The sequence below is a fragment of the Eurypyga helias genome, unplaced genomic scaffold, assembly GCF_000690775.1.
Source record: "Eurypyga helias isolate BGI_N326 unplaced genomic scaffold, ASM69077v1 scaffold31001, whole genome shotgun sequence".
Classification (NCBI taxonomy): Eukaryota; Metazoa; Chordata; class Aves; order Eurypygiformes; family Eurypygidae; genus Eurypyga; species Eurypyga helias.
The window spans coordinates 42,838-58,975 of record NW_010233258.1 but is presented as its reverse complement, the minus strand read 5'-3'; the positions used below and the strand labels follow the sequence as shown (position 1 = coordinate 58,975).

Genomic DNA, 16,138 nt, shown 5'->3' with positions numbered 1-16,138 from the left:
TGCTTACTTTACTATCAGTACTGGAATCCTCAGCTGTAAGTAATTCATCTCAGGTCAAATAGCAATGTATTTTGATCTTCAGATTATTAATTTCTTTTAATGTATTTCATTTAGTCCCTGAGTCCTTTAAAAGTTGTGGTACAAAAGCAGGAAACATAAGGATTATGACAATGACTTGATGCCTAAAATTAATTTGGTCCACAATGAATTTGAGATTCCTCTATAGATTGCATCATTTTCTTACCCTTCAGTGTCTCACCCAGATGGATGAAGGAGCTCAGAACGCAGAGTAAAGAAGGAAGAAAGAAGACATCAGGTATATAATCAGCGCATGCTATATAGTTGAAATCAGCAAAAGTGTGATGGATATGGAGAAGGGAACATAAACACTAAGAAAACCATTCATGGTAACCGTATGCAAGCAAAAAACCCACCACTTTATTGCTCCACCTGTGTACATTGAATTTGACCCAAAACTCTCAGAAGTCGCAGTAAGGATTCCTAGCAAACAGTCAGCTATAGCTCAGGCCTCATGTCCCTCTCTCTATACATGCACACACGTACAGCGTAGGGGCAGACATCTTTCCGCCTCTACGGATATACATACCTGTCCCTCTGTATGTGAGCACGCGTGTTTGTATAGAAATATACACATAGCACGTATTTTCACAGTTCCTTGGAAAGCCACGAGATTAAACGCAATCCTTTTGAACAATGAATAATAGCCAGACAGTTAGCGGCTGCAAAGCCGTGCATATACATGTATGTTCAAGGGTAAATCTGGGAAAGCATAAAAAAATATGGGCTTTAATGTCATGACGACCAGTCAGCGCAGGAATCAACAGCAGCTGGCGTCTGATCCTGCACCATTTCCATCAGAGGCAGCTTTGCCAGCGATGCTCTGAGCGCAGGAGTGATGCCCAGCCAAGGCGCAGAACACCTTCGTTTATGCCCAAAGCGGTGAAAAAGGGATGCTGGTAACAGTGAATCATCCCCTTCACTGTCACAGACATGTGTTGTTCCTCCTGCCCCTGCAGTCTGTACCGTATTTACCCACTTCTCACTGCGGTCTGGAACCTTAGATAGATTTACCTTCAGCCATTTCCTCCAAATACCTCCCATACTTGCTCGCTGGCCTGAAGAAGGCAGCCTAGCAGCTTCACGCCTCCTTGCCATTACCAGTCCTGCTACTGACACGCGTTTTACAGCTGAAGATGTGCTTCTGGAGCCTGTAGCTGCTCCTCAAAGTAGAGAAGCTGATCGACTTCAAAGCAATCGCTTGCTCTAGAAACCAGTTTCTCCAGGCGCTTCCTGATCTCTTCCTCACTGGCATTCTGCTGTCTCGCTTGCTTGAGAGAGCTGTACACAGCCTCAAATACCTCTGCTCCCAGCTTCCCAATGGCAGATCTGGGGACGAATATTACATAAAGGTCAAGGTAAAGTTATTTCACACCAGTACACCCGTGGCATTTTATGCCAACCATCACATTTCAGGATTCATTGCTTTATTTTAGCTTCTATCAAATAACAAGGAAACCATTGTGCAAGATCATCATGAGCTCACTGACACATTTTTCTTTTCCCTCAGCACACTCCTTTTATCAGAAGACAGATCTGTAATTCAGCGACAAAGAATACACTCACGGGATCTTAATGTTGATTTATAAAGAAGATCCGTTTGCATAGTGCAAGACAATGAACAGAAGTTCTTTTTTTCTAAAGGCAAACATCTTTAAATTCATGTGTCACAAGCCATAGGTAACATAAAATTTTCTACTCAGTGATGGGGTCATAATATTTTGATGAAAATATTGGAGTAACCTGCCTTCAGTATATCAGAAACATCTGCCTGCTCTGCACACGTCTGCTGCAGGCACTGTGCTCTTTTCTTTCTTTCATATGTTAGAGCAGTTGAGATTTGATTGTCTTTGACTTCGGACTTGCACATTTCCAGAGTAATGATGCCCTTCCCTTAGTTAGAAACTGAGCTGGACTAATTGGGATCACCTTGTGGAAACATTTGCAAGCTGCATTAAAAGATGTCTTATTTTGGTTAGGTGAAGTTGTGGTAAGCAGCCATTCCTCCCACTAGCATTTAGCTAGGATTTCAAGAATATTTGCTAGGATTTCAAGAATATTTGAGGTTTTGGTTGGGTTTAGTTTTGGTGTGGGTTTCGGTTGGTTTGGTTTTGGTTTCCCAGAAAATCCATTTTGGCATGAAGACTTCTTCAATAAACCTCAGCATATCTGAACGAGGTTTCTCTGACAAGTTATTCTTACATACCAAAACGAACTAATGGTATCTGAGATCTTAATGCTCTCACATATTTCTCAAGCATTACACATACTGTGTCACTAGCATGTTAAAACAATTGGTGCCTTAACACTTTGCTTGGTGGTAATTCTTTTAGACAAAAAGGAGGTATTAGGAAGCGAACTGTGTAGTATTCCAAAATTTCAACCATGGCTCTAGCTTGTGCTGCGTGTCACAGGCTCCATGGCCAGCGCCTGGATCCTAGGGCAGCAGGGAGCTGGGATATGCTTGGCCTGCGGGCACGCCAAGGATCGCCCATTCTGAGCTGTGCAACAGTAGAGAAAAGGATCAGAGCTCCTTGAAGCTAGCATCAAGGCTTAGCACTCTAGTACACTGCATGTGGGTTCAGAGGGAGCATGTACAAGACTTCCCAAAAGCAGTCTAAATGGTTAAACCTGCACACAGCCACCCAAAAACATCACATACTCCAGCTGTACTGGTTTTTTGCTGATTTTGTACTGATTTTGTTATGTGTCTAACACCAGGGCAAGGCCAACTGTGCTCACCTGACAGCATAGTTCAGGGGTAGCTGCCTTTCACCCACAGTCATGCTGTTACTGCTGAGGAATAACATCGTTACAGTGAGACTGCAGCCAGAAAAATTTCTGCATTATGTAAATTCCTCCATTCTTAGAAAACTGCTGCAAAGAATTTTACTTCATTGTTTCTCAAACTTCATTTGATATGAAACATAGCGTTTCCTCAGTATACAGAACCACATTATTAGAGACTTCTGAAAAATCCTGTTGTTATATATAGTAGGATCTGCACTGGTGACAATGGACAATACATCTAATAGGGTATTGTCGCCTGAAGGATATCCCCGATGACTCACAAGAAGGAAACGCGTCTCATACCCCACTGCTTTTCTGCAGCTCGGTCATGCCCAGCTGTGATCTCACCTTCGGCTACACATTACTCCGCCTGCACACTCCTGACAGGAAGGCATATCTGGAACTCAGGGCAGAGAAAGCCAAGACCCAGGATCAGAAGCCACAGGGCCAAGCTGGAATCATCTCTGGAGGTCCAGACCTGACTCAGTCCTGCTTCCCATAACTAGAAACTATGGTTGTTTTTTCTACCAACAGTGCTCTTTAGGGGAAAACAAACTGCTAGACGTGATTGATTCTCAGGCAGTGGAAACCTAGGGATTAGATTACCGCAGAAAGCTAAGTAGGGATTTATTTGGCAAATAATGTACATTTCTTCATAAAGCTTCATCAGAAACATCATGGTTTTTCCCTCCAGTGGTTAAAAATCAATACATGAGAAGCTATTTTGAAATCACTGCTACCTCTTCGATGCCTTTACTGACTCCTCTCTCCCTCTTAGACAAGTATGTTTAATTTTTTGGCAGTCCTGTCTATTTAAAGACGAAAAATTAAGCAAACACATACCTCAGGAGTATTGCTTCTGCTAATAAATGTGACCTGCAAGCTTGAATCTTTTCAGTTAAGCTTGGCAGAGCATGCAAATCAGCTAATCTGTATAATAGCTGATACAATAGAACTAGGGGAAAAATGTTCATAGGCTGAAAATTAAGGGGTAGGTAACAAAAAATATAACCTGCTTTCACAAAAGAAGACATCAGGCTCTGTTTGGACTTGCAAGTTGCGTTAATGTGAGCCTGCTACCACATCGTACCTTCTCTGTCACAGAGGCAGAAGTGTGGGATCCAAGATAGTAAATGTCAAGCAGACGTTACTGAGACAACCTATCATCCCAATGGAGGCAGGGGGGAAGCGGCTTCCAGGAAAGCCGGTTTTGCACATTATGGCCCCTATTCTGTGCTAGGGGATCTATTTCCATCCCTGTGAAGTCCTACAGAGGCACAATTACAGATTTTACCCTGCCCTTCTGTTTACAGTTACTGCTGTTTCACATGAAAGATGGGACACTTGCATTTACAGTTTAGAAATGGTTAAAAGCCTTGCCACCAAACAAGTAAAGAATGACCATTTGCACTCCCCTGTGGTCGTGTTTTCTGATTTGCTGTCATTTACTCGCCTTGTGCTGTCTTATAGCTCACTCACCTACAAACTCACTATTTTCCCCTAGAAATGAGCCCTCATCTCCTTCTCAGCCAAGACTACACAAGCGGAGGGGACACCTGACATCTGGGATTTCATTACTCTGACAAGCTTTGTGGGACAGAACCCCATCCCACACTACCCTAAATTGTTTTTCACGATGCTCAAATTAAAGGGTTTACCTGAGGTTCTACCACGCAAGGGTCTGACCCAGGATGATATGCACTGATGTGCTTAAATGTCATATCTCAGATCATTCTTTCTTTCGTTTCACTGTGTTACACAGGCTTAGATGTATGGAGGGATTCACTGCTGTTTTTTGAGCACAGCGTTTACTAACTTTTAAGCACCTTGTTCATGCAATGAAATTCACAGCTCTGTGACTGAACCCTAAGGTCCTTGTATAACACAGGTACCCCAGAAAGGCATCCACCCAAAACAACAGCCCACCACAACCAAAGGCAGGCATATCCTAAATCTGACACCTGTCTGGCTTTAATAACGTCAGGAATCACCTCTGTCAGCCCAGGACTTGCAGCAATTCAGCATGACCACACAGGTACCCAGTTGCCCTCTTTTATCTCGGGGTTCGTGGTTCAACCATTCACACAGAGAGCCGGAAACCTGGGGGTAGGAGGAGATTCAAACCCACACCTCCCAGACCAGTACCATAACCACCAGTCAGACTAGGTGATGAAGGACACTCCTCACCTTCATTCTGATTTGTACAAAAGCAGATGCATTGGGCCAGAAGAGAATGAGCAATGTTGGAGGACAACACTGGCTTTCCCTAGGTTGGGGACCAAGGACAACACCGGACACATGTGCCAACATTATTTGCATGGAACAGTCCCTGGATAAAATAGTATGAGCAGTCCTTGGAGTCCTTCAGTCCTTGGGACTGAAATACAGGTTACCACGTGTAAATGGGTGTGCAGAGTGCGTGCTTTCTCACAGCAGACTGCGAGAGATTCAACAATGAGCCCAACTGAGCAGTCCCAACCCTCCAGGCAGAGGAGGCACAGGGCTGGGAACATCCAGAGCTTTGAGGCACGCTGTGACCACCAACCTACCGGCTGGACAGCGATTATTGCCAGTCATCCATGTCATCCATGGAAGCCGCGGTCTGAAATGAAATGCCTCTTGCTGCCAGCTTTTGTGCAGCGCACAGTCCACGCTTAGAGAAAATTAACTGGAACAAGCCCCAAAGGCCACAGAGGCAGACAGATATCTGATTTGAGGATAATGACCGTGTTTGGGCATGAGACAGGGACTTGGTTCTATCAAGGGTAAGGCACTTCTGAGGATGTGAGAAGCGGTACGAATATCAGCAAAATCATAGGCACTTACTGCTTGGACTCATTGCCAGTGCTAGAGGGGAGCTAAATAGGAGACTTGAGATCTGCAATTTTATACTCGGGGAGTCTAAAAATGTTCCAAGTCACTTAGTGGATCTCGGCCCAAATGAATTTATCAGACTATCTGGTGATTTGCAGTTGATTTCCTACGCATCAGTGCAAAATTACTAAAATTTGACAATATAATAATGTTGTGTTCTCAACCGGCTGAGGAAGTTGTAAATCTTTCCCTGGGTGAACAAAGAATTTTCCATTATCCCGCAGGTCTTTATTTTGACTATTCTGCTACCAGCTACACATTAACATTTCCTTTCTGGTCTGGAGATCAATTACAATACACCTACCTTTATGCAACACTGACAAAAGCCACAAAACAAGATTAATGCATAAGTTTGCGCTCCTCCGTGGGCGTTAGCAGCTGGGTTAATATCTCTCAACAGCTTGTCATTGCCTGCCTTGAAGGATAACTATAACACAAATCAGCAGCTAAGGGGTTTTCAGCTTCTCACTTTCAGATGTCATTCAGCATGATAGCGACTATCATTTTAAACCATTCTGCTCTCCCTCATCCGCCCCCAGAGGCAGGCGGCACTTTTTGCTGGCGAACACAGGGGTTTCACTAGTGCCTCTCAGGGAACTGTGGTGTGGTTCGTGCTCGGGAGCAAGGAGAGTCTCTGGAGCTGCCGAGTCCCTGCACTTTACACAAGTCAATATTGAGCACACCAGAATGATACCATGAAAGTCCCTCTGGATCAGGCACCTCACCGCTGCCATGGCAGATGACAAATGCACAGCTCCTCAGCCAACCACAGGAAATTCAGTTATGTCAAAATACTAATGCTACTCATGGCTACCTCAATGAAAACCTTAGACAAGAAGCTTTGTGGACATAGTATATCCACCCCAGTGGGCATTTATTTATCCTTTCGGATGCAGCCAGGCCACCTGAATCCTATACCAACAAGCATATTGTGAAGTAGGAAGCAAATCTACCGTGATTAGAGTTCACAGGGCATAAAAGCAAGTTGAAGGATCTTTGAAATAATAATTTTGGTAGATTTCACTGAACTGTCTTCTCTACAACTCAAGGGTTATCCCTATGGAGGCCAGCAGTATTAGTTAGGATTCCCATCAAAACATCCAATTTTGATTTGTCCCCGAACGTGCTATTTCTAAGCATTAATTTAGTAACCTTATACTTCTCTTTAAAAGAGAGTGCAATCATGCCACTCTGTAGCGAAACAAGAGTGACATGGATCTCGGTGCAAGAGATTGTTAAATTTATCAAGTATGTATCAAGAATCAGGAAATTACATATCTTTGATCTTGTGGAAAATATTGTTTTCTAACTGTACCAGAAAATCTTTGGATATCTGCTACAGCAACTCATGGTTCAGTAAACAAACAAGGTTATCTCAGTTACAACACAAAAGGTCTCTTTCCTCTCAAGTTATCTTCCTGTCATTCGGTATGTTGGCATTACTGACTATGAATGATTAAAACTTCTCTGAATCTAGAAAGAAACCACTCTGGGTTCAAAACTGCATTTGCAGCAAAGCTTGCCTGTTGCTCTATAAAGACCCTCTGAGATCTGTTAGGAGAAGTGCATTATGAGTTCCATAATTTATTTCTAAAGGTAGGGCAATACCTGTCTAGTTATGACAGCTGTTCAGTCTTGGGAATGTGAAAAGTATGGCAAAGTCTAAGAAAAGGGCTTATTAAAAAAAAAAAAGAGAGAGATGGAATGAATTACTACACAAAAGCTAGTAAAAGAAAATCTGAATTGTTAATATTAGCCCCTACCTTCACCTTCAAGCCTCAATGGACTTTGACTTTCATCATATTACTGCTGAATGAAAATTTCTTCACTTGAAGACACAATGATAATTTTCATAATTCATCCCTAATTACTTCATAATTCCCGAATTAAAACACCTTAATTTGATTACAAACAAAACTCTCAAATGTCCTACTTTAAAGACCTGAAAAATCTACAGCATATTTAGGACATGCTTTCCCATGAGCTAAGCAGGATCCTATTATTAAAAGTTGTAGACACACAGCTGAAGAAATATCAACAATAATATTATCCATGCATCTCATTTTCTGAGATAAATGAATTTGTAAAATAGCAATTGAAGCTGACATCTGCTCTTGGAAGAAGCGCAAATTAGAATTTGGAGCTGCTCTTTGAATTCAGGCTACTACTAATTTAGAATATAGTTTGTCATAAGAGGAAGGTTGGTTTTGTTTTGTTTGTTTTTTTTTTCCCACAGAAAAAAGAAAATAATTCACACCAAAACATGGCCATTTAATCAAATCTGAATACTGTCATTTTAAAGTCTTCCTATATTAATAAATTTACCGTCAATACTCAAAATGAGAGAGGAAACAAGTTTGCTTATAGAGAGCTATTCTTCAGGAGGTGAAGGTGGTACCGTTTAGTGCTCTGAAAGAATTATCTGAAACACACTTTCCCGGGCTGTAGTCTCTTTATACACATTCTGAGATTTCCTAGCCTTGGTAAAATTATTTTAAACATCCTGGTTTTGAACAGTGCCTTGGAAGACAAAGAGTCTTTGAAAAGTCATCAGTTTAAGTCATTCAGCATCACTGATCAAGATCAAGCAAAAATTCAAGGCGCATTTAACACACACCTGATGCCATGCCCTTTGTTTATCAATGCATTTGCTTTAGAGAGATGTGCCTGAAAAGCAGCACAATAAACTGCCACTTCTTGAATGTGAGCGTGCAAGGACACGGTAGTTACCTCCAAAAAGTCAGTAGCTACTGTTCTTGTGTTTAAGAGCAGGAATAAAATAGTGGCCTCTTCTGTTCAGCCGTGAGGTAATTCAGAGTTAATGCTGATCTCCTTTTACATGGCTTGATTTTAGGGAGGTCTCTGCTGATTTAGGGTCTTGCACCAAAATAACAGTTATAAAACTAACAATTTGCCCATCAGAGAAAGGAAAAGATACAGGTTTATGCATTTCAATGAAACGATCATAATATTGCATATCACTACATATATATTTTTGGTCAACCTGAGCATTGTCTTTAGCCATATTGTATTAAACATTAATATTGGATGTAAAACAATGCATTTCTGAGTTACCAGGAAGCCAGTCCCATCAAAAGGCTATCAACACATCAAGCATGTCAATGAAGAGATTACTGCAATCGTCTGGTACGGAGCTGGACAATTCTTGATGGAAACACCACGAGCCAGCCCCACAGTGCTCGTGAGTGAAAGCTTCAGTTGGGTTTGTGCACTGTACAGCAAGAGAGGGAGCTGCACACAGGTGCTGAACTATGCTGAACACACACGAGCTTGTCATAAAAGCTCTAAGACTTTTAAGTAATCCAATCAAAAAGACATTTTAAAAGTTAAAAATAAAAGCAACTGCTGTGGATCCTGCGATGTCTGGTTATGACTAGTATATGTATATTTTTATGTACACATAAACAGTATGAAAAGTGTATTTTTATGTACACATAAAAATAGATATTAACACAGACACAAATAACTGTTTGTGTAAAGTTTTTGTACTTTGAACATCTGGGCTTAGTTCACATCTACATCCACTGGAAGGGGCCTGAAGTGAGGTGGATTATGTCCACAACTTCTTTCAGGTCCCTGAAAAAAGTAGTCCTGGAAAAAGTTCATAGGGAAAAACAGGATTAAGACCAATTCCTGTTCCGGCAGAGCCACACAATGACTACACTATACGGTGGAGGAAGAAAGAAAAGCAATTACTAACTATGGACAGTAGATCTATGATTTTCAGGAAGGCCTAGAAAGTTTTATGCATTCAAATTTTTTGGCTGTTCATCAAAACCAGACAAGCTTTACAGAGCTATTTAGACATTTGAAAAGGCAGATAAGAGGTTTAGTCCTTTTAACTTTTTCCCAACGAATAAACATTTTATACCTAAACACTTCTGAATAGGACCCTGGTCATTCCTCTGTCTCAAATGTCTTAGAAAATCAAACAATACTATATCTAGCTACCTGAAAATATGACACGCAAAAGACTAATTAAGTTTTCTGTGACCACGTACAGAAACATAACAATCATAATGTAGTATCTAAATAATTTGTTTCAGCTGTAGATTCATAAAGATAAAACCCAAGCCTGCCTTGAAACATGGCTGAACCAGAAAAATTACCATTCAGCTAAATGCATTTCTCCAGTACTCAGCTCTTCAGGATCAAAATTAGTTTTTTGTAGAGAAAAAGTTAACAGAGATACATGTCTAAGGTGTTACCTTAGAACTAAGAGCAAGGTTAGGCCTTACAAGTATCAGTGTCCTCTGGCTTTGTCCCAGTCTTTGGCAACACCTGGTTAGTGTAAACTACCCAGAAGGAAAGTGGTGAAGGAAAGAGGGAAAAAGACAGATTTTTCTTACAGAGTACAGTATTAGAGTAACAAGCAGACGAAAACAGAAGCGATAAGGGAAACAGTAAACACTGGTAGCCCTGGTAAGGGTGTGGTGAATGCCCTTTGCATATTCTCCACCTATATTTCTCCCAAGTGCCTCTGTGAACCTCCCAAGGTCTCAATGCTGCATCTAGTAAACACTGTCAAGATTCTTCAAGTGGTTCTGGGTTGAAAACAGACTATATAATTAATGCTGCATGAAAGCATTCTCACATTTGCAAACTATTGACAAAATCAAGGTGCTAGAAAATTGAACAGCTCAATCTACGTATTATGTATGCACAGCATGAGAAACTAGGGGAATCGTGCTTTTTGTGCAAAACAAAAAGATGTATTAGTCTAATTCTCCTAATGTTTTGAGTGTTTGGGGCTACTTGACATTTTAAAATGAGTGAGTCTATACTTAACAATTTTATGTGTTTTGTTTCTGCATAAAAACTCTCCCTAGTGCTAAAGCAATTATGACATTAGTGCACATTCCCCCCCAAAAAAAAAATCCTTTAAGGTTCAGGACAACAGAATGGCTCATGGGTCTACAACATGCAGCTCAGTAGAGACATTGAAAAAGCCTGATTTTTAATTTTCTTCTAATTCACAAAACCTTACATTTTAAGGCTTGGACCTGAGGACCACCATGAGCATCCCAAGAAAATACATCAAAGTTTAATCGCGCCCTTTTGCATGTTAATAATTGATACACTCACTCTAGCTACTGAGTTTGTTCAGTCTATTCATTCCAAGGAGCTAAGTAACACTGCTAAAAACTGCTGGGACGACAGCACTGGCAGGTGACGTGCTCTTCTCATCCCCAGATGCAGGATGGAGAGAAGTATAAGCTTCTCAAAAAATTATCTACGACTTGCAAGAAATACAGGTACAGCAAAAGCAAAGTGAACAGTCACCCAGCCTAACTTCACACACCTACCTTAGTTGGCTACCACCTTTGGCACTGGTATGAGAGAAACAAGTGTCTTACAGGCAAGTTCGTAATAGGACCCTAACCAAAGTGCTCTAACTACCTTGTATCTTTCAACATAGGGCTGGGAGAAGTCCACAGGTACCTAGGAAAGGTTTCTAGGATTGGGCTGTGTGAATATTCTCCTGTATAGCTACTCCATTCAATGCCTGATTAAGCCAGGCAGTTGAATATTTGCATAACATTAGGTGTCTGCTAAAGACAACCGGACTGCTTGTGTTTGCCATTATGTACATGCTGAAGTACTTTACTGAACGGGGGTCTTAGTCTTTGGCACCTTTACTAGGACAACAAAAGAAGCAACTAAACATCAATATTCGTGGCCAGTTTTACACCGAGATACGGCTTTGCATTGATTTAATTTAGGCTACATAGCCAGTGGCTTCATACTGGAGACTACTTCAGAGAGGCCAACACATGTTCTGTATTCTAGACTGGTTGAAAACCCAAGAACATTTGGATTAGTGACCTCGAACTTTAATATGTAATTCCATTTTCCATAATCATTGGGCTACAGCAATACGTGCATGCTGTCTTTGAAAGCATACAAAGCAAATAATTGGCAAAACATATTGTTGTCGCCAAATACCTTTCAGTAGTAGCTGTTCAATTCCTACATTGCTCGCAGCTGGCAGGGCAGCACATTAAATTCCATATAATCAGTACACTCCCACCTAAGCATTAAATTAAGGATCACTTGCAACTTTCACCGAGCTCAGGCATATTGCCTCTTGTTGTGAAGAATAATAGAAGCCCTAAAGCTGAATAACCACTAAAATTGAAGGCCAACAGCTGTAATACTCTGGGCATATGGAATGAATGCCCTTGACCATTTTAAAGATGTCCTCATTCTCAACTCAGATGTACAGAATTTCTGTCCCGTTCCAGCAAGGGAACAGATTCAACCTGCAGGCGTGAAACCTGAGGTTTGTTAATTCGGTTGCCATTGCTTTCTGCGTGACTTTGCATATATTAGGCAGAAAAGGAGAAGTCACTAGTAACAAACTATTTCTAGAGAAAATTGGATCTTATCAAATATTTTAGGGTTTTTTTCTTGTATGGAAGCTAGGCAAGGTCAAAATAAATACATTGCATTTTCGAAGATTTACACATTTTCACACCTCTCCCCACTTATGACTCTAATCCTGAAGAAGCAATTTGATGCATCTGGACACCAGGGATCACACTGTTCCTGACGTAAGGATGAAACGCTCTGTGCATGCACTCTGAATAAGAACTAAGATAGTACCCTAGAGAAGCACAGGAGATTAGGACTCCACCAGGAATTGAGCAGTTGAGCTGTCAAACTCTCATCAGGAGGATATCCACCGAATAACCATCCCCAGGGTATCTCAGTCCTTTTGGAAGCAAGTGAAACTTTACATCTTTGGGTGCTCTGAGATTTTTCCTAGTTTTCCCTTTCTGGATGATAAGTCCAGACCACGTAGCTGAGGAATACAGAGACAGAGGGCCAAGACAAGAAATTCAGCCAGCTCTTGCTGTGGAGAGGGGAACAGCATGGACAATGGGAAGAATGTGAATGAAGATCCATAAAAATGTCTGGGGAATTAGGCCATCAGCTCCAGCTTCAGCCTTAAGTGGAGGCTACTACATCTGCTGCAGAGGACTCCTTCAGTCCTGTGCAGTAGCCACTGCCTGACTCACCTTCATTTCTTTTTAGGCAGGAAGAATCCAGGATTCATCCATTCCCACTTTGTCTCTCAGTTGTTGCCTTGGGACAGCAACAACTCACATGCTGGGAGCGTTCACCCACTTCTCCCTGATGGAGCTAAGAACCAGTTTCCCAGCTTGGTCATGTAAAGGCAGGTTCCCGGTCAGTTTTACTGTATTCTCACTCCACATGCTTGTAAAGCAAAGAGTAAAACCAAAATACTTCAAATCTGGGTCTGGAAGGTAAAGTACTCAGATATCTTGTAATAGATTAACAGTAAAAGAAAGTGAAAGTCATAGGCTAAGATGTTTAATGAGTTTCCATAGTGAGTTCATTTGGCCCTGGACAATTACGAGATGGAGACTGACCTTTAAAAATGAGGTGTGAGAAAGACAAAGAGGATAGATATGTAAGTAATATTTTTGCTTAGCCCATGAGAAGCAAAAAGCTACAGTTATGCTTTGGTCTTGGAATCACCACACAGAAATTATTACCAGAAAGTGGAGTGTTGACAGAACAACTGTGGCATGTGTAAGAGGAAACTTCATGCTCAAAAACATTTCAGGATCAATACTCTCGTGAATGATGTCCTCTAGCTGTCTGCAAAAAACAGTCACAGATCAGACATTATCAATAAACTTCCTTACTAAATATGTATTTTTGTCTGTGAGAAGACATCTTATTCCTCATGCACGTTCACATCAGGACACCTTCAACATGTCAGTCAATGGCAATTAAAAGGTCACTGAGAATTTTTTTAATGGAAATCTAAAAACCCGATTAGCTTCTCTGTATTTATTGTTTTCAGTTTCAGATGGCTCAGAGTTAGCCTTTAGGAAGGCCCACCCAGCACCTAAAAAACCCACTAGATCAAATAATGTTTCTTTACCACAGTAGTTCAAAAATGTACACAAATAAATGTACAAAATGTCTTCTATACTTTAGGCATTTTTAGGACTACTTACCTTAAAGAATATCCAGTGCCTAATCAATGACTTTAGCATGACCTTTCTAAATTTGTAAGATAAATGATACATTTGATGCCAACGTCACAAGCACCATAAGCATATATGCATACTGCTCATGAAACTAAACTAATAGTGTTATGAGCATTCACGGGAACAGATAAAAATATCACCAAATGCCTTTTTCCCATGACTTCTGAAAGACGGCTTTACTTACACTCAGCAGGTGATGATGAAGTCTTTTGCCTGATCATGGTATGCTGCTGTGTGTAAGGCTTCAGGGACTGACTAAGAGGTGCTTACTGCTGTGTGAAAGGATTTTAATTTACTTAAAATTTAGGGCATAAAAGCCTTTTCCTTTTACTGACATACATTTTATTGAATTCTAAGCTGCATATTAAAGTTCATGGCTATTAAAATGACTCATTGTATATATTCATGGATACCTCCACAAAGCAGCACAAAACACTCTGTACTTAGGGGCTTTTTTCTTAATTTCCTACGGTTTTTATTTCTCTTTATATTTTCAGGAAAGAGAGAACAAGATGTACATTCTATTCCATAGCTATTCTGTTATTCGAAAACTAGCCTTGCTCTGTAAAACACAAATCCTGGTTTTCCAAAGCCAAGAAATGGAATTTGACTACAGTGCTGAAGAGGCTTCCAGGGGAAGCCTCCACTCACTGGACGCCTGGGATACAAATACCACATAACGCAGGGAGGTGCAATTGTGATTATAGTCAAGTGCAAAAGTCCTAGTAAGGATGTTCTTTCCCTTTCTGCACAAATTTCTGCACACAATTCTCTTATTTCTCACCTTCGCTTTTCCATTTTAGACCATGAAACCCTGCACAGACTTGAGATGTCAAGCACGCATCATAAGACTTTCCACAGGCTTTTGTGATTCTTCCAGGCCCTCCACTGTGGTCAAATTGTTGCTGAAATGGTTAAAACTTGGAGAGAAGAGCCTCAGAAATAGATGGAGTAAGCTGAAAAACAGCTGAAAATATTTTTCAGCTAGAGATCTAAACAAGTTGGGTCTGCCTTTTTTTTTTTAATGTAGATTTTTACCTCTTCAGCCTCTTACAAGCTATCAGTGCTGTTAGTCCAAGCCCGAAGAAAGCTTTGGGTTTGTGTACCAAGTTTTTCAGAGGCTGGTAGAAAACAAGCTAGCGTTTGCTACAATAACTCTTCTAAAGCCTTTCCTTAGGGACAAAGCCAATCTTTCAGGCAATGCGTACTGCCAAAGTTTCTGACATGTTGCAAAGACGACTTTGACAAGCCATATGGACCTCAGGGGGGAAAAAAAGAATAGGTGGTATAATAATTTGATGTGATAGCAAAAAAAACCTTTGTATTGGGGAGTTGTTTCTGAAGAACAAAACAGTTCTCTTCTGAAATGCATGGTTGGAAGTCTCTATATGGGAGCATCAGTGGAACTGACAGTTTTTCCTCATGGATCTCTCTGGCGAAGATAATTTGGCTCTGGATAGCATGTGAGAGTAGAGCTTCTCTGACTGAGGCATACACAAGGTTGCACAGTACCATGGATGGAAACCACCATGAGAATAAGATGGTGGACACAACATAAAATACCAAGGAACAGCTCCTCCTGTTTCCTGCATCTAACACGATTCCTCAGCCTAAAATCCCAGTATGAGGAACATGAGTCACACAACTCTGATTTATATATTTGCTTGAGTTCCCATGGTTAACACGAAAGGCTGGGAAGGATCATAATGAGAAAAAGCTCAGATAACCTTTGAGGGAGCTAGTTCAAGAAATAGAGGTTTCTTATCAACACTGCAGAAGAGCCCAATATCGAAATGTTTAGCATAGAAGTAGAAGTTTTTTGCAGAGAGAACAAACTGCACTTGAAAGGTAAAGTGAAATCTCTGCTGCTAAAATGAATACTGATACTAAATATTACTAACTAGAAATTATTGTCACTGAGGCAGGTGATTTTGCCATGACTTTTACTGAGAGGACAGAAATTCAAAATGCTGGAACAAAGTGCAATAGGAAATGGAAAGAAGATGCCAGGGAAAATATTCTGGGACTGCAGTGAAGAAAGCTGATGATTGAATTATAAACACTATCAGACTGTCTACAGTTTAAGTCCTGAGCCTTTTTTTACTTAAAATAAGAGAAGACAAAGGACTCCTACCTACCATATTCAAGAACAACCATGGCTTCTTTCACCACTCCTGTAAGGACTTTCAGCACAACTTCCCTCTCACATGAATACAGGTAGAAGCTGTAGAACCCTGCACAAGAACACAGTAGAAGCTACCTAAATTGATACTCTAAAAACCATCAAGTCTCTCTACTGCCAAAGAATGCATCAAGTGCAGCACACTGCAATGACTCAAGCAATTAGC

At 40.9% G+C, this 16,138-nt stretch overlaps 1 protein-coding gene across 1 annotated transcript in view; it reads right to left on the bottom strand.

The window, feature by feature from the left end:
• Positions 1-1,202: 1,202 nt before the first annotated feature.
• The window catches only part of NEK11 (NIMA-related kinase 11), a gene marked incomplete at its 5' end in the record, with an annotated part of 53,167 nt that continues 38,231 nt past the window's right edge, over positions 1,203-16,138 (bottom strand). The window contains one exon of the mRNA XM_010161690.1: positions 1,203-1,407. Within this exon, the coding sequence (XP_010159992.1) occupies positions 1,203-1,407 (205 nt within the window). The remainder of the gene's footprint in view (positions 1,408-16,138) is intronic.